Genomic DNA, 19,063 nt, shown 5'->3' on the forward strand with positions numbered 1-19,063 from the left:
GTGGCCTCTGTCCAGGATTTTGTGGACAGGTGTCCACCAAAGAATAAAACTACCCACACAGAAAGCCCCCCATCTTGGCAGATCTGGTAAAGAAGCCGAGGACTAGTTGCACTTGGAGCCCTCATTTTGTTAGTCGTGTTGTCTGTGCTGATTTATCCTCAAATCGGTATTGGCAACCCTTCCAGGACTACTCTGAGGAGCTTGTCATTTTGTCTGTGCTAATGTGGTTGTGCCTTTAAGTGGGTTCTTTCATTAAGAATAATTAATTTCCACACACCCCTGAGACTACGCCATGGCCTTGAGGCAGTGGAAAGTGGAGTGCTGGTGATGCTCTGCTATGGCAGAACGCTAATGATGGTACAGACTTGGTGGGTGGGGGGAGCTTGAGGCTTAGAGAGGTTCTCCCCAGACCCATGAAGAGACCAGACTAGGCATTTCTGCTTCCTCAAAGGCTAAAAGAGCAACAAAGAGAAGAGCCTTTTTCTGGAAAAAGGGCAAAATGTAGCTTCGTCACAGAGAGGCACAAAAAGAATTATTTAACCTCCTGTTTTAATGGTTTTTACTGTATAATACTTGGTATTCCCTAACATGGGTGTCTCACAGAGTACCAGTGGTCTCGGCCGTACCCCTCCATCCGGATTTGTCTCCTGGGAGGGAAGGACATACCTTCTTTGGCCCTTCTGCACCGCTGCGGCATGGTGTGGAGAGGCAACCAGGGGACAAATATTGGTGGTGTCCCTCTGCTGTCGAACCGAGGAGGGATCGCAGGGCTGAAGTTCATCCCGTGCTACTGGGTTATATCCCTTGGCTTGTCATGTCTCTCCTGGCCTGAGCAGTGCTGGGGGCAGAGCTGACATACCACTGACCACCAAAACCCTGGCGATGCTCTGTGGGAAAAACCAGACATGTTTCTGATGTGACCATCCTGCTCCGGGTGGGCCTATCAGCCTCAACAGTGAGCTGCCACGGTGTGTGTGTGTCGTGAGTCTCTGGGATGAGCAGGATCCCTGTGAGAGATGGTGGACGTTGGAAAAGTGCTGCTGAACATCTCAGACCCTTGCTCCAGCTGAGAGCCGGGAGCGAGAGGCTATGGAAATGGGAGGGCAGGTGCTGGCACCACCTCTCCTCCCACCCCTTCGCCCAGGAACCAGAGGCACAGTCTTGGCTGGCACTGTCTCTTCCCCCGTCAGCCTGTGTACGCGTCCCTGCCGCTGCAGGCCCGGAGGATGAAGTGACATTTTATTTATCCCTTCTTAGTTTTCATCTGTCCTGCCCTTGTGCGTTGCTTTCAGCATTGCTTACAAGGAAAAATAATCCTGCATGAGGCTTTGGAATGAGCATGTCTGGTAGTGGTGAGGGAGTTTTGTTCCTAGATAAATGTCGCCTGGAGCCCCAGGGGCTGGGAAGAGATGGCCGCAGTTTGGCGGGGATGAGCAGCCCTTGGTCAGCAGCAAAACCAGCCCTGTCATTCCTCCATCTTGCAGCAGTGAGGCCCCAGGGTCTTGCAGCCATCGAGAAAAGACCGACTCTTCCTCACCGAGGGATGAGCTTGGACGTGTTGGCACATTTGTCAACTCTGCACAGCTACGTGTGCCCCTGCCCTTCTGTCTCGGCTCCCTGCAGTTACGTGCAGCATGTTCCCTGTCTCACACCATCCCCACCTCATTTTTCTGCAACTTTCAGTAGGTCGCAAAGCTCCTTCTCTGCAAACATGTCTGGGACTTCTCCATATGTGCCTTTATCACACATGGGCACACATTGTGCTGCCAGTGCCTGTATCTGAACTCATACCATTCCCTCAACACGAGATAACAATGAAGGTGCGTGTTAAGAGCGAGCACATTGCTCAAACAATACAGCAGGGCTGTTGCCCAGCCCTGGTGCTGTGGCACTGTTCCTGGCCACACGCAGCTGTGGGTGATGCTCTGGCCTCAGGCTGCGGTCAGGCTTGTTGCAGCATCCCATTCCAGCACTGGAAGGGATGGATCACCCTCTTACACCACCCTCAGAGCAGGGTGCTGGAGTTGCTCCTGGGTCAGTGCTCCTTGCAGAACTGCTCCACAGTCCTGTGCTGCAGGAGCTTCAGCGTTTCAAATGTACTGTGCTTCTATGATGTCAGAACAGCTTCTGCATCAAAGATGACATAAGCTATTACTCTGTTTTGAGGGGGAAATGTGGGGCAATCCCAGAGTTATGAATTATGGTGGGATCGGACCTGACTCTCCAGTGCTGCTCTCCTGCATTTGGGCTTGTGGCTGGGACTGCACCCAGTAGGTTTGTGGGCACCAGTTTACAAAGATGTTACTAAAGGCAGCCTTGGAAATCTTGATGCAGATTGTTTGAGGAGCTCTGTTATAATTATGTGCATGCAATATGTGACACTATTTTTTTTTTAATAGGTGCTTCAAGGCTTTTCAGCGCATTGCTAAAAATATTTTGCTTTAAAACTTGAAGGAATAAAAATGAGTGTTTGCAGCTGCTGCACGTGAACAGCTTAACAAGATGTGAGATAGAAGAAATAGGAAACAAAACTTGATTTGCATCAGCAGAGGGAAGTCCCTGCAAAAAGTTTTGAGCAGGGACCACGGAAGCCAGAGGGCATTTCTTCAAACAAGGAACTGTTGCCTCAGTCTGCTTAAAACTGAGGTTAGAAAATCACCAAGTCAAGTGACAAAACCTCTAGAAATGTGAAGTTTGGATTGTAGCCTCAGCATTCACAAATGCCCTGTAATAGCAGGATGTTGGTGTTACCTGAAGCACCAGAATGGGGCTCAGCCATTCCCTGGGTTCTGCTGGGTTCAGCAGCTGATGTCTTTTCCACCGTCCTCCTGATCCTTCTCAGGAGGCTTTCGAATGTCTCCGTGCAGACAATAAATGACTGGCCGCTTTTGGCTTCTTTGGGGTGTCACCCAAAACAGCTGTGAGTTGACTGGTGTCCCCTCTCCACCCCTCCCTCCTTCCCTCAAAAACTAGGACATCTAAATTTAACCTGCTATCAACAGATGAGGCTGGAGAGTTTCCACTCTGGAAAGGAATCCCACTCAGAACCTGTCCTCTCCTCTGCTCGGGCTCCATCCACATGCATTCCTTTCCTTGAGCTGTGACCTCCCATGTTTCATTCCTCCCCTTCCCCTGCAACATTTGGGTTTGTGTCACTGCTACGTGCTGGTGGAGCTTCCCAAACTATTTGTGTTTTATGTGGGTACACACCTCTGTGGTTTGTGGGTGATGGTGCCAGGTCTCCCCGCTGCCCAGCAGCAGCGTGCAAAAGGTTGTCTAGCTGCAAAGGTTAACTACAACCATAAAGGGGCATAACAGGCTTGTAACAGGTTTTTGTTCGCTCCAGGCAGGACCCAGGGAGATGCAGCGAACAGAGATGTCAATGTGAGGTGCACCTTGTTGGGGGGGTGCCCCCCAGGTAAGGGTCCAGCCCCCGTGCTCAGGGCATGCACTGGGAAAACCCTGAGCGCGGTGCAGCTCTGCCAGCCCGACTGGGCAGGAGGGTCCAGGGGGTGCTGGGTGGGAGCCAATGCAGCAGCATGATCTTGCAGCGGACAAAGTAAGTCTTTTTGGAGAAACCTTGATGCTTCTTTGTAGGCTGGATCAGAGAGCAGCGAAACTACGGAAAGAACAAAAAAACAAAAAAAAGAGAAACCCTTGTCTTCCTTGGAGCACAACTGGTGGGGAGGGAGCCTGCAGCAGGATTGGCCCATGGCAGGAGGAGCTGCAGTGCAGAGCTGGAAGGTGCTGGGGTTGGGCCCTCTGGAATATTAACAGCCAAGCACGGGAGATGTGCTGGTCGCTTGGCCAGGCACCCCCCCCTGCTCTTTGAAAAGAGTTTCAGCAGTTTCCTTTACTGGAAAGCAAACAAAACCTAGATGTGATTTTTTTTTTTTTTTTGGGGGGGGGGGGGGGGCGGGGGGGATGAATAATGAAATTAATACAGCGTGGTATTTGAAAACTGTATACTGCAGCAGCTTTTAAATACTGGTTTGCCCAGGTCTGTAAAGGCATGGCTGCTCTGTGCTGCCCAGGGTACCAGAGCCTGGCCGAGAGGCTGCCTCTCTCCAGATGCAGTATTTACAGCAAACATCTGACCAGGCTTTTGCTAAATAAGTAAACAGCACTAGGAAACCAAACTGTGCGGAAGTTCAGCTGCTGCCTGCGCCAACCAGCTCGGCTCGGTCCTGCCGACACAAGATGCACAGCAGCCTCGTAATGAAAAATGCAGGATGTCGGCTGGTATTTTTAACCAGAAACCTCTGCGCTCTGATGTGGTGTAAGAACTGAAATGGAGAGAAAAGGCACTCATGGTAAATAGGGTGTTTATCGCCACCTTGAAATGCAAGGGCAGAGGTGGTGGAAGCCATTCATTTAAAAACAGCCACCACCCAAACAACTCCAAGCAGACACGTTTGAAAACTTCACTTTATTTCTTTGTTACAAAAGCAGGGTTTTGGTTGGTTTTTTTTTTTTTACATATCTGTAAGTGTCCAGACTCGGTACACCATCTTGGTTTTGTTTTCACAGTATCTCTGCAAGACCAAGGATGATTCTTATTGCTGCACCAGGAGCCGGGGCAGGAGAGACGGTGGTGCCAAGGCTCAGGCAGCCCTCGACTTATGCCTGCTGCTGGACCCAGCCTTGCCCTCCGTTGCACTGGCTCAACAGGTCTACCCCTCCCCAACACTTAGGATCTCTGTCGACTCTCCAAGGGGCTGTCCCTCTCTCATCATGCTCATCTTGGTGTCAAGGGTAGGAAAGGAGAAGCCAACGGCCCGTGACGCTGCTCAGCATGTTGGCTGTGCTCGACAGTGTCTGCCAGCCCCTGCCCGCTGCTGGCTGGGGGCAGAGGGTGCAGGTGAGGGTCTTGGCCAACACCTGGCCCTGCTGCTTCCCGCCCTGGATCATTACGGGATTTTGACCGGAATGGTCAGGCTACACTCGCAGTCCCATGGTGATTTGGGGCCATAAAAAGCTGAGCATCATTGACAAGAGAGGTGAGGCAGAGACAAGCTCACGTACGTCAGTACCCCATGTTGGTGCCCCATCACCTTCCCAGTGTATCCTTTGTGCGTTCCTGGTTCTACAAAAAGCTGCCAGAGAAGGGGCTTTATTTACCTCTGATTATTCACCACCGTACTTGGTGCAGGATGCCCCGGGTCCCCACACACTTAAGTCCCTGTTGGGACCCTGTCAATCCCTGTTCTAACCATACAGCTGTTAACCTGCCATATCAATAGCCACGTCTATAGCATCAGTTACTTCCAGCCACCATTACCTTTTCTACTCAAGCTGTCCCCATCAGTTTTGTCATGAAGCAGCACTGGAAAAACATCACTTTTAATCAGAAAGCATGAAATCTCAAAAGAGGCAGCGTTGCTTTTCTATGCCGTGTCTGGTGATGCGAATGGAGGTGGAGGGGCACATTTCAACCTAGGTATGGGATAAAGGCATTCTTTAGGAAGGGAGAGGTCCATGCAAAGCTGACCCCAACATGAAATTTGAATTTTGTGTTTAATGCTCAGGTGGGTCTGTTCAGTGCAACAGGAGGAATCAGCCAGGAGGTTACTATCAAATTGCACGGATGCATCCAGTCCACCAGGTAGAGGGAGTAGGAGGAACCAGATTCACTTAATGCACTGGGAGACTAAGTCCAACACGAAGCTAAGTGGAAAAGGGCATAGGTGTTCCCTGAATGTGGTTTTTGGTGACTGAGAAGAAATCTTTCCTTGGAATTCCTTCGTGCAGCTAATTAAGACAACTGGGTCTGATTTCTTTGACCCATGCTGACAGCAGTGAGAACTGTAAGTACTCAGCACCTGGAGACAAAGTGAATATCAGACAAAAATACCCTTTCTGCTCCCACCCGTGGGACTGCCCAGAAGTGCATCTAAGCGGTAGCTGAGATGCGTGCAAGCGTTAATCAGCTCTTCACTCACAGCTCACAGTTTGTCTTCTTCTGCATGTATTGCCTAGGAGAAAATACAGACAAGTCCCAAAGGGCTGTGCCAGTAGAGCTACAGTTAGAATTTGAATCCATGTAAGAAAATGGAGCTTGATACAGAGAGTGACTGTGCAAGTCAAAGTCTCCCTAGCTTCATCCTTTGTAGTCCCAAAGCCTAGATTTAGGCAGCCTTTGGCTCATGGATTTGGGTTTGATACAGTCTATTCATTTGCAGGTTTCTTGTCATGCCAGACTTCCTACCTCAAAGATCCGCTCGTTGGAGAGGGCAGCTCTGTGGCTGAGCATCTCTGAAGAGCGGTGCGTGGAGGAGGGGGGACTCCCCTGGAAATGGGGTATGGCTGCAGGGACCCAGGATCCTTGTTTGCTGGTTTGAGATTGTCATGGGGCAGGAGGGGGGACATATCTTCTGGTCATGCAGTCCCCAGGCAGGTGGTGATGTTGAACCTGTTGCCGAAGTAGATGGAGTGGCTTTGGAGAAGTGAGGAAGGAGAATTTCTTGCTGGTAGTGTCCTGTGTGGAGGATGAAGATGGCAATAGCAGCTAATTGGTGCCTCTCTGAGGGGAGAGCCTTTTGAGCGCTGTGTGTGTGGTTGAGAGACCTATTCAGACCAGCTTGGCGGGGCCAGGCTCGTATCTGGCATGCTGAGCTCTCTTCAGTCCTAGCTCTTGAGGCAAATTGTTACTAAGAGGAAGAAATGTTATGTAGGGGAAGGAGCTGCAGAGGGAAGGGGAAGTGATCTGCCTCAGGCCATGTGCTGGAGCAAGAGAGCAGATCCTCTGCTCCCTGTCCTGTGCCCCATCCTCCAGATGCCACCTCTATGGCAGAACTTCCTCTGCCTGCAAACTGTGACCCTCCTGTTCAAATGGTTCCTCCATGCTACCTTCCTCTGCAGAAGTGCATCTGGTTATCTCTGAAGCCATCTGGGCCTTATTAAAACCTACAGGTTCCACCTCCTGCTCCAAATGCACCTTACTGGAGGATCTACACCCAAGACTCAGGTGTTGCCCTCCTTGCACCTTCCATGAATTACCCTTTGCTACATAGATGTTTGTGCTGTAACCAGACAGGTACAGTATCGTGGTCTGGTCTGTACACCATCCCCAGTTGTATAGATCATGAGGTCATTTGGAAGAAAATTATCTACTAACCCCAACGGGATTTGTTATCGTGGGAAGAAGAGTTTTTCATAGCTTTTGCTTCTAGTGTTTGCTAGGAATGGGTGTCTGTTATTTTTCAGATGTGGTAGTTCCTGAATTATGGATATTGCTGGGTAGACTTGGTAGATAAGATCTGCCCTCACTTGCACCCATGCATCTCCAATGACTTCAGAAGGTTCTTTTTTATATCCTGCTCTTCTTACAGCACCATCATTTGGATTTCATGGGAAAACGGGGCAACAGAGCTTCACCCAACAACAGCCGGTGCGTGAGCCGTTGGCTCTTATGCCATGAGAAGGTGAGACAGCGGGCTAGCTGGGCAAACATCTGCATGTCCTAAAGACAAACCCAGTGGGACATCCCCCCCCCCCCCGATTAATGTTGACTCCCAGGGCCACAATTCCAGCTGTGAGATTATCCCATATGATAACGCTAACGGGAGACTGAGATCACCAAGCGTAAGCAGTGCAAACTTGGTTGCTACCCCTTCTGTGAAGCAGGGAAATTGCCTAGTAGCTCCCACTCAAGAGACATCCTACAGCAGGTTTATTTGCATTGCTTTGAAACTGAGATTATTTCCACGCTTCCTTGTTCCAGGTTTTAAAACCAGGAAGATTCTATTTTTTATCATGCTGCTTCCAATTTCATGCCCTTTTCATCCGTCAGCCTGTGACACACTGACAATCTATTCCTTGTTCCAAAACTTTCTCCCAAAAATTCTGTAGAAAGGACATTCTGCCTGGTGGTGTTTTTGTTGTTTTTCAAACATAGCTTTAAGGCAAAAGTTTGGCAATGCAAAGCAAAGTCTACATAAGGCCGCATGACTTGGATTTGCAACTCAGAACCTTACAGCTTAAAAAAAAAAATAAAATCCTTATCTTAAATAGTCAACTTTTTGCTCCAGGAACTTCTTTTGTCCTCAACCAAAAAGAAAAAGAAAAAAAAAATCTTAAAATCCCAAATAAAATGTTCTTATTGTTCTGGGCAGTCTGGACAAGCTAATGAGACTGAATTTCGAACAGTAAAGTAGGGAAGAAAAAAAAAAAGCTATACGGGTAGACATCAGTGTTAGTTTCTTCCCTTAGGAATCCAGTGATGAGACAGACCTCAGTCAAAGGTCTCCTCTTTAGCTTTAGCACAGTGAAATCCGTCCCAATGGGAGAAGGTAGAATGGTTGCATTTGTTGAATGAATAAAAAGTGCATTTTGATTTTGCTCAGATTATACGTGTGTATTCTAATACCTAAGTGATTGTTTTACTTTGTTTTTGTTTTCTCCCTTTTGGTGCCGGGACGCCAGGTTTACGTTATCGGTGTTTTGGAGGTATCACCACAAGCGGTGGTCCATCCTTTGGCCTCCACATGAGTACCTGAGCATCATTGGCATTGGGTTTGACAAGGGCACTGGGTGGTATTGGCTCATTCTTGCTAAGGACCTGGGGCTGCTCTTGAGCAGAGGGCTCCTGCAGCTTGGCACGGTGCCCCAAGGGTCTGCTGGGATTTACCTCGATGCCCAGCCTCATGCGCCATTTGATAGTCTGCAAGGTCACCATTTCGTTGGTAGCCATGTTGGTTGCAACCAGCCAGGTGGTGAAGCTTTGATCCCGGTGAATGCTTGTGAGTTTGGCCACGTTGCTCTCGCTGACGGGCACTGCCCACGTCACGCTCGGGTAAAAGTTGTCGTTCATGCTGATGTTGAACTTGGACTCCTTCTTTGTGGGACCCACGATGGTGCAAGTTTCTGTTGTGTTTCCATACCAGGGATAGTTCACTCCATCTGAGTCACTGATGGCCTGGATTTTACCATTCAGTAGATCTGGAAGCTCCCAACTTGACCTGCCATAATCAACAACAAATTACGGATAATGCATTAATTAATTACTTTAGAAACATGCAGGGCTTCAAGGAAGGAGAGGAAGTAGTTGTGAACGTATTTCCCCTTTAGCTTTTACTGGAAATTGTGCCTTTCACACCATCCCTGCCGAAAGAGCTCATCCCTGCCATTAAAATTGTGTCTGCAAATTTCCAGGACTGATCGTGAAAGTCTGTCCTGCTGTTAAACACCTCTGGGGAACCATCACCCTGCAGGGCCAGGGCTTTCCTTGCAGGGACCGGTGCTTCAAAATACATGGGTGTTTAAGTAAGGCTGCGAAGGGTAGGTGCTCAGGAGAGCTCCAGCATTGCAGATATCCTCTCGCAGCTCCTCGGCAGTTTGAGCACGGCTGAACACAAGGACTCGCTCCAGTGCCGCGTTCAGGACCTCAACTCTTGTGCCAATGAGAGCAGGGCTCAGGGCTGAGTTTCTTTCAATAGCACAAAATCTCCCAAGTCAGCAGACAAACGGGCAAGCTCAGAGCTGGGGGTTGGTGACAGAAGACCTAAGCGGTGGAAGTAAAATCAAGGACTCCACTGGATGATAAAGCTCCAATTGCCCCATTCTGTTTGTTCTTTTCAGTCCCTACCTGCAAACACTCCTTTTCTCTCTGGATAAGCCACTGTCCCTCCCCGCTGTCTGCCTGGCGCTGAAGTGTAACCCATCCTTCTCCAGCCCTAGGAAGGACCCAGTTCAAAGGCTGCACACCAGGCTCCGGGCTGGGGATGGTATTACGGTAATCAGAGAAACCGAGGTCATCCAGCTTGTAAAACTGCCTGAGCGGGTCGTCTGTGTGCTGCGCTTGCGCAACTGACAGAAAGGTCAGTCTTTCCAGCAAGAAAGTAAGTGAAAATGGTCCCTGTCACCTTGTCGTGCTGATGCACAACTTGGATTTTATTTTTTTTTTATTAACTTCCAATGTAATTTTTAGGATTAGATTTGCCAACAGAGGCAAACTACTGTAAATGCGTCAGAAAAATGGTTGGATATTTGCAGAGTAAAGGCACTAAGATGGCATAACACAGACCGTGTGCTCAGCGCATGCCAGGTATTTTAAGGACGTTCTTTTACAAACCAGGCTGATAGAGATGGTTCTAACCGACCTTCTACCTCTTGCTTACGAATCAGCCCTCCCCACCAACCAGAGACGATGTCCCCACTGTCGAAGTGGCAGAAGAGGCTGTGTGGCAGCAGCGCCAACAGCTCAGTCCCAGCAGCTCCCAGCGTGGCATTTGCACTTGACCCCGCCATGGGGCTGGGATGTCAGGCTGTGCACCAGCTCCAACACCCCCTCCCCAAGCCCTGAGGCTCCCTGCTGAGGGCTGTGCCACGGGACACGGTTTATCTTGGGAGGGAGACAGAGGGGAAACGCTCAGGCTCGTCAGGGTAACTGTCCAAGCCTTTAATAAGTCCAGCGCTGCAGCTTAAAATAGCTCCTTGAGTGAAGCGGGGGCTGCAGCCAGGCGCAGGTTGGGGGGCGGGGGGCGCCCGTCGGGCCCAGCCAGCTCTGACGCAGCAAGCTTTGGGACGAGCTGCTCCTCTCCACTGGCCAGGACTAATGTGACTGTCTCACAAGGCTGTTCTGACTGTTAATTAGTTAATGACCATGAAGTGCTTCCATGTTTGTAACCACTGGATCATTTTAGCTGTAAATGTCTGGCTGTAGCTAGAAGATACCGGGGGGGGGGGGGGGGGGGGGTGGTGGTTTAAAGATCTCATTTATCTTTTTTTCATGCAAGTGGGGGTCCTAGCAAAAATCTCCTCCGTGCCATGGCAGGCGTTGGGCGAAGGGCTGCACCACATGCGAGGCAGCCGGTTTGCAGGTCGGGCAGCCTGGCAGGAACCCCGGGCAAAGGAGGACACGGGCTGCTCCCAGGGATGCTCTGAGCAGCAGGACCGGGGGGGGGGGGGGGTGTGTGGGGTGGAGGTATTAGCAGCAGCCGGGGTATATGCAAGCACAACATCTTCCTGTGCAGATTTACGAGCTGCTGTGCGCTACGGCACCGCAGCTGCAGCAATCCTCCCTCCCGAGCACATAGCCAGCAGGCAGAGGGAGTCCTTTCCCTGGAAGAAAATTTTTAGCAAAGGCAGCCAAAAGGAGATCCCTGAACAGTTCTGCCACGACCCCCATCCACTGGGGAGATGTTTATACGCTTCGCTCTCTAAACCAGAGTCATCCTGGCTCACCGTCCCCCCTACACTCTTCAGGGAGAGCTGAAAAGTGAAAAGCTCTGGGGATGTTGGATGAACTCAGCCCTCGGCAGGCAGATGAGTGGAGGTCGTGCTCTGCAGCCCCCCCCCCCCGCCTCCTCCTCGCCCGCACAGCCTGGCTCTGAAACACCATCTGGGGGCTCTTTCTCTCCCTTTCAGCAGATGGTTTAGGATTACCTTCCATTCAGACAGTGGCCAGTACTCGGATTGGTTGTCACCCAGAGATGAGATGTGACAATTTCCTGGAGGTTCACTCTGTGACACGCGTGGTGCTGAGGTGCAGCCGCAGCATCTCTGTGGGGGCGGAGGTGCCAAACTGGGACCCGAGATGCTACAAGAGGCTGATACCCACCCCCCCACCCCCCCCGCCCCGGGGATGCTCTAGCCTACTCGGATCAGAGGCTGGTGGGCAAATGACAGGAGAATCCCGAAGAGGATTTTAGCTGATGCTCAGAAACCACAGGTCAACTGAGATCTGCTTGTCCCCATCTTCATTCCCAGTAGACATATCTGACCCCAGACCAGCACAGAATTGCAGGACCTTCTCAGGATTTGCCAAGGGTTTAAACAAGAGCAAAAAGGTGGAGCTGCGTCAGGGCCCGGGCAGGTCGCTGAAGGCAGGATGCTGCCTGCAGAGCCTGAGAAACCCCACCGCAAAGCTGAGCGCCTTCGTGAGCAGCGTGGCTGCGCTCAGGGTGAATCAGAAGCGCACCCCACTTACAAAAAGGCGTGGGCAGGAATGGGGAAGATGAAACTGCCCAGTGTTTTCCGTGGAGCATGCTGTGCCTAATTCTAGTGAGTGTGGTTAACCCTGGGGTTTCAAAACCATCATGCTTTATCTGTGCAGCTTAGTAACAAGAAGAAAAAAATGAGGCCTTATGATGATCCCATGACTGGAGCAAAAGCAGACGCTGCACAATGGTTGGTGGTGGCTGCCCCTCGCCTGCTGCTACAGTAAAGCTTGTGTGCCAGCCAGGTTGGTAGCCTTTGCTTGCGTAGTGTGACTGTGTTAAATAATATGCCAACAACTGCCCTTTTGGATGATTTTGGAAAGAACGCTGTGGAATGATCTTTGGCTGCATCAGCATCTTTCTGTGGTGGTGTTGAGCCAAGGAAAGACCAGAAATTGTCCAGTAAACACTTTGCTGACAATAGCAGGGAAGAGGTATGAAAATAAACCAACCCATCTGGTTTCATGGATTCACTATAGCTGATCAGCTCCAAAATCAGTAGATTCTAGCTTATAATACTGACAAGCTTGTTTCTGCTGCTTCTGAAACCTTCAGAGTCAGTATGGGCATCAGCAGAGACTGGAGTTGCCAACAAACCTCACAACAAATGTCTTCTTGCTACAGGAGAAGGAACTTTGAACTATTTCTTGTGGCACAACTGTAGCCTTGCTGCTGACAGCCAAGCAGCTTTATGCAGGTTTTAGCCTCCTAGTCCTCATTCAGATACATTTCCTCCTATTCTGTCACATGAAATGGAGCCCCCAGCTTATCCCGAGCCCTCCAGATGGCTGCCCCACAGCCCGAACCAACACAATCACAGCAGCGGCCTGCGCAGCGACAGATCTGATCATAGCAGCCTCCAGCCTTGTGCATCCAGCAGTGACACGGGTATATTCAGTTAACTTTTTCAGACAGGCATCAGGCCCTATTGCATCCTCAGCCCCAGTTCCTTAAAGCCAGCTCCTAATTAGTGACAGGACTTGAATAACCTTGTGCTTTCCAACACCCTTCCCCTCCACCAGCTCCCTAAATAAGAGAAGCCCATTCAGATGCAGACTCTGCTCGGTGCAGGTACCAGTGCAACGCGTGGGCGCAGTGAAAAGCTGTCTTGGGTATTTCACATCCCTGCTCCTACCTGCCTCCCTCTGCCGCTGTGCCTGTGACTAGCTGAAAGAAAACCTGAGAGTCGGTGCTGCTTAATTTTAATTTGTCCCTTACAGTGCCTCTCTCACCCACTCTGGCACATCGAGGAATCCAAGCCAGGGTTATAGCAAAGAACAGGAAGGAAATTTAAGATGTTATTCCCCAGCTGAGCTGGTCAGAACCATGCTGCTGTGGTCCCTCTTTCCCCCCATCCTCCAGCTGCATGTTCCTGCCTCATCGCTTGAACCGGTAGTGATGTTTGATGCATGATGGTTCAGGGACTAAAACTAGCATAAAACTGGCATTAAGAAAAAGGGACACACTTGTTCTGTTTTAGCTGAGCAGGCTCAAGTCAGGCTGGACAACCTATTTAACTGGGCTAAGGTGCGTGCTTACAGTGCAGGTAAGGGCCAGGGGCCACGCAAGGGCAGCAAAGCCTTTTCCTCTAAAGCCCTGGAGGGGTAAATTCCCATGGTGAACTGACCTCCCTCCGCTTCCCATGGAAAGCCTAACATTTTTTTCTTTGGTGACTTTGTTTTTGATTGTGTTTTCCCTCCTGAGGACTGGGGTTTATTCTCTTGACAACTCGATTTCTCGAGTTCATTGTGTCTCTGCTGCAGGGCAGGGAAGATTTAATCTTGCAAGAGTGAGATGCCTGGTAATGTAAAGCGATGATGTAACGCTGCCCAGCTGCCCCATCAGGTCCTCCTGGGGAGAAATACCTACCTAAAACTTCTCCAGATCCTTGGCTGATCATATTCAAACTCCAATTTATTCATCTCTCTGTTTTGCATATCTCCATCTGCACCAGTTCTTGCATATCTCCATGGAGATGAAGAAACAAGGCTGGATAATGCCATTCCAACATTGCCCAGCCGCTGACATGGGTCACACCAGGTGCTGCACGACGGGGCGCAGAAACCAGCACCTAACCCAGGAGAACCCAGCGGGGAACTGGTCCAGCTGCTCCCGCACAGGTCAGAGCTCTGTGGCCTGATCCTGATGCCTCCCACTGCACAGCAGCTTCCCTCCCTAAGGGTACGGGGTAAAACCCTGCTTGGGGGGGGGGAGATCAGGAACACCAGCCGTGGGGCCGAACAGGAGTTTGCCCCAGTTCTACATGGAGGGGAGGTCAGAGAGCACGTCCACATCCTCATGCTGGGACTTTCCACATTCCCAGCAGCGCCTACCAATTTACACGTAAAATAACGCCAGCAGTTACATGTTATCTGAGCTTTGATTATTTTTCCTTTACATTTAAAAATGCTGCATTTAGCCTCAAAATTGTCAGTGCTGCTTTAAACGCGTGTTGAAATTATTCCCTCTGTAGCTAACATCCCTATAGGAGCGTTATGCACAGCTCCATCTGCTCTGGTATTTCTCAGCTGTTTCTGTCCTCAGCGTTAACGGCCAGCTTATACACAGCTAACAACTTCGGAGCGTAAAAGTGAAAAATTAATCCAAAGCCTGCTGTAAGTATTAATGCTCTGGTTGACTGATTTTTTTTATTATTTGGAGTTTTCTTTTTGCCTGTCACCACAGTGATTAAAAATATATATGTTCCAGTAGTCTCTTCATCATGGAAAGTTGGGACAAATACTCGTCGGCATAAATCAGTGCAGCTCCGTGGAGGTCAGTGGGATTACGTTGAGCTACACCACCTAAAGGCTTGGCCCATTCTTTCAGATAGGTTTGTGTCCTGTCTCTCTCTCTATATATATAAAGGTCTTCCAAGAGCATGTTTCAATGGCATTGAAAGAGGCCTTTCCTCCCAAATGCCTTTATTTATAGCTTTCAGATGGCATCGGGTCTATAGAAGGAGAGTGGAGGAGCAACCCAATTCCTCCTTATGTTTGGGTAACTTTTTTTTTTTTCTCCTATCAGTTAAATGTCAATGAACCTCCTAAGGAAAAAAAAAAAAATCTGTGTTTCCGTGATTTAATAGCTCTCCTACGTAGCTGCAGTATTTAATTGTGGCTACCTGTTTACAGCACTTAGCTTGTAGACACAACTTTTTTTTTGTCTCAAAACATTCCAGCAAGGGAAGACTGTAGCAAATTCTCATTTTAAACACGGGGAAACTCAGGTGCAGAGGCACAAAAGGACATGTCCAGGTTTGCAGCCTACAGCAGTGTTGGCAGAATAGCTCTCTGCCCAGTTCTCTTTATTTCAGTGGATATAAGCTGTATTTATATACAGTGGACTTTTCTGTTTTCCTTTGCAGCTGGTTGCTAAAGACAGGATTTCTAAATGAGCCTGAGAATTACACATGCAAATCCCGAAGGCCTGGAATTGGGAACATCTGAGCAACAAATTGTCCTTGCTAAAGATGGTGTTGGAGCCAAAAAGCCTACAGATTTTGGGCCTGTTGTAAGTACTTTTAAAATCAAGATAAGCTGGTCTGCTCCCTCAGTGAGCCTCACTGCTGATGTTTGCCAGGTGCCAGGTTGCTTTTCAAGGCACTTTCTGCTTAAGCAGAGAGGGAACATGAGGGCAGAAGGGGCAATAGTCTTGTTATTTAGAGGTGCTCCTCAGCATGCCCTTCCCTCTGGTCCCCATCTTACAACGCGTATTCGTTTTATGTCTGAGATGCTGAACCTGTGTCCTTATCTGGGCTTGCAGGCAGGAGGGACGGAGGAAGGGCTGGGGTGTGGGGGCGGGGGGTTCAGACCTTCAGGAAGGCACTGCATTAAGTCAGAGTTTGTCCTGCTCTCCAGCCCTACTGCGTGTTCCTATCCTCCCTCAGCCCTCCTCCTTCACTTTTTTTTTTTTAAAGCCACCCAGAATGACCCTGGAGGGGCTGAGCTGGCATCGCCCCGACACAGGGCACTTCAGATGAGAAGACAGGAGGGCTGCTTAGACCTGACCTTCCTATCCTTTCTCCCTTGCCCCCAGAGATCGGGGAGCATCAGCGCCTTTGGCCACCAAACCATCTGCCAGCACTGGGTTCTGCAGTCAGGTTTTGTCCCCACAGCTGGACAGACAGATTTCTGCTGCACCGAGAGGCTGCACCTGGTGCTGCCCAGCACCGTGAGTTGCAGAATTGCTGTTCTGTGCAGGCAGTTGGAGATCAGGTGCTGTTGCTGATTTAACTATGGGCAAAAGCTTGCAACAACGTTTGGTGAACAATCTGGTGGGGGACCAGGGAGACATGACTTTTTTGGTAGGGAGGTGACATTTTAATTTGACTCATTCCTGTCTCACTATGACTGTCTGACCAGTACCATGTGGTTTTTGGTGTGCAAACAGCCCCTAGATTCCTCCTATCTTACATATATACCTATATATTCCCACTCTTACATTACTCAAAATGATAGTAATGTGAAATTTTCACCCTGCTCCAAGGTGATGCAAAGTGTTTAATTATCAGTGGGTTAAATCCATCTTGTTCTTTCCCTGTGGGCTGCCTGCTGCTGTGGGCAAAGCAAGCAGGGTTCCTCTTGTGACATTAAAGTGTGTTCCCAAAGCTGGTGGGCTACTGAGCTCAGAGCCCCTGGCACACTGCAGCAGCAGTACAGCACGCTGGGGACGGCACCGTGCCACAAGTGTCAGCCCTTGGGTTTCCCTGGGGCTTGTCAATGCACAGTTTTACCCCATAAGGGATGGGGCAGGATGCTGAAGAGAGGAGCTGGAGGTCAGGGGAGCCCCTTGAGTAAAATATGTATCAAAGCGAGGGCTGCCTGTCATGGCAGGGCTGACCTGGGATTTCAGGATCTCTAGTGCTGCGCAAAAGCTGTTGTGAAATACAGCATTGCTTTTGGGTTCCCTACAGAACAAGTGGGTTTTGATTAGGGCTTGGGCACATTCCCATTACAGAAGAACACCCACTCCTTTAAAAGGGCAGGGACAAGCTCTCCTATATTTTAAATGTATGAGAAAGTCCTGTTAAGTTTCAGGAGAGTTGGGTTTTAAAATCAAACCAACTGGGTTATAATTTTTGCCTTAACCCAGGATTTCCCAGACACGCCATGGTTCTCCTGCTCTTTCTTCCCATTAGGAAAAAACGCACCCGCTCTCACGCACTCTTGGAAATACTTACATGCCCTGTTCCCCGTAGTGATTGTAAAATTCCATGTGGCTGCAAGCCTGGATCCAGCCCACGATCCAGGTCTCCTTCTTGGGAATAGGGGGCACCAACACTTGCGCAGAGGCTCGGAAGTGAGGGGTCCGGTAGCGCAGGACCACACTGGAGGACTCGTCGATGCTGGTGGGAATGGGATCAATGGAGGCTTTGACTTCAATCACTGAAATACTTTCCCGGAAAACTTTGGATTTGCAGCTAATACTCTGAATACAGCCCATGGCATACCCTGAATACAGTCCAACGCAGCTCCTAGGGTACTCCAGCAATCCTGGGGAATATTAGGCATTGAAATTATCTGGTGCTAGATCAATTACAGATCTTCTTGGTTTGTAATCTCAAAACTGATATCCATAGGATAGAAAATTCATCATGTAAAGCCTTGAGTATCTGTCTTAGAAGTACTGCTCCTATTTTGAGGTTAGCTGTACTTCAGAAGCAAAAGGGCCTTTAAAATTTTTTCCCCCTTTTAATGACCCATTAAATCTCTCGCTCAAAGTGTCTTTGGGTTAAAAAAAAAAAAAAAGGTCTCAAGTTCAATAAATAACGGTGGTGTTCTTAGCTGATATATTTAGTCCTTCCTTTCCTCAGATGCGGTCTGTCATTCACCATCAAACATAGGTCTAGCCAGTATTTCCCTTTATTCTTTGGATGAAAAGCAGAATGTTGATAGACACATCTATATAAATAATGAAATAGTTTTTAGCCCCAGCTTGTCACAACCGGTGTGGATTTCCACTTCCTGACTTGCAGTTGTTCATAACTTCCTTTCGCAAAATTACAATAATAACAGAAAGAAATGACGGGTGGAAAATGCAAAAAGTAGCCAAATCTTCGATTTTGGAGGCTCCTCTGCCAGCGATGTCAGAGCTTTGGGTTTGTTGGTTTTGGGGTTGGTTTTTTTGTTTTGTTTTTTTTTTCCTTAGAAATAGCCGAAACCATGAAGAGTCACTCGGAGGTCCCGGTCACGCAGGCGGGCTCCGGGGGTTGCGCAGCGGGGCAGAGGCGGCAGCGAGCCTCCCCCGCTCCGCCCGGGGCCGCGCCGCTCCGCGACCGCTCAGCGCCGCGGAATCGCCGCCCGTGACATCCCGCCGCCACGCACCAGCCCGGGAAGCGCTGGCCCCGCGGCTCCCCTTCTTCTTCCTCCTCCTCCTCCTCGCCGAGCGAGTCTCCGCAGGGGTGTCCGACCTTCCTCCTCCTCCTCCTCCTCCCTCTGCTGCTGCCGCCGCTCCCGGGCGAGCCGGCTGTGGTTCAACCCGCGGGGCTCATGGGTGGGCGGCGGGGCTGCCCCGCACACGCGTGGGCCCCGCGGTCCTTGCAGGGCGTCACAGCATCCCGCGGCGGCGGGGAGCAGCGCCGAGCACCGGCCGCGCCGCCCAGCCCCGGCCGCCGCCGCGCACCGCGCCGGGCTCCCCTGCGCTGCGCGGGGGCGAGGTGCGGCGGGGGGGGGAGCGGGGGGGAGGCTCCTCTCTCTCTCTCTCTCTCTCTCTCTCTTTTTTTTTTTTTTTTTTTTTTTTTTTTCCTTTGCCTCTTTGCTAGATGCCCGGGGAGGTGAGAGGAGCAGGATCGGTGCCCCCGCCTCCCGGCTGCCGCAAGCTTCCTCTCTCGCAATACATTCATGCATACGGGGACGACGCCGGCCCTCGGTCTCAGCCTCGCCGGTGGAGCGAGGGGTTGCGGGGAGGCTCCCGCTCCGATCGCCACCGCAGCATCAAAAAGGCAACCGGGTCAAACTTTGCAGAAACTCGCTGGTAGCCTTTCCGTGCCCCCGGGCGTGCCCGGCCGCTCCCGCCGCCTGCCCGGGCACGGACCCCCGCATGACAGCGGTTCCTCCGCCCCGGCCAGCGCGGCGGCGGGATCAGCAGCAGGTCTCAGTCTCTCCCTTTCTCCCTGCCTCCCT

General features: G+C 50.4%; 1 protein-coding gene across 1 annotated transcript; it reads right to left on the minus strand.

The window, feature by feature from the left end:
• Positions 1-6,009: 6,009 nt before the first annotated feature.
• On the minus strand, positions 6,010-18,615 carry FAM78A (family with sequence similarity 78 member A). Its single transcript, XM_075772244.1, has 2 exons — positions 17,122-18,615; positions 6,010-8,960 (listed from the first exon to the last, which is right to left on the minus strand). Exons 1-2 carry the CDS (start codon positions 17,382-17,384, stop codon positions 8,432-8,434), a joined length of 792 nt encoding a protein of 263 aa, XP_075628359.1. The 5' UTR covers positions 17,385-18,615; the 3' UTR covers positions 6,010-8,431.
• Positions 18,616-19,063: the final 448 nt, after the last annotated feature.

This window comes from Balearica regulorum, chromosome 20, assembly GCF_011004875.1.
Source record: "Balearica regulorum gibbericeps isolate bBalReg1 chromosome 20, bBalReg1.pri, whole genome shotgun sequence".
Lineage (NCBI taxonomy): Eukaryota > Metazoa > Chordata > Aves > Gruiformes > Gruidae > Balearica > Balearica regulorum.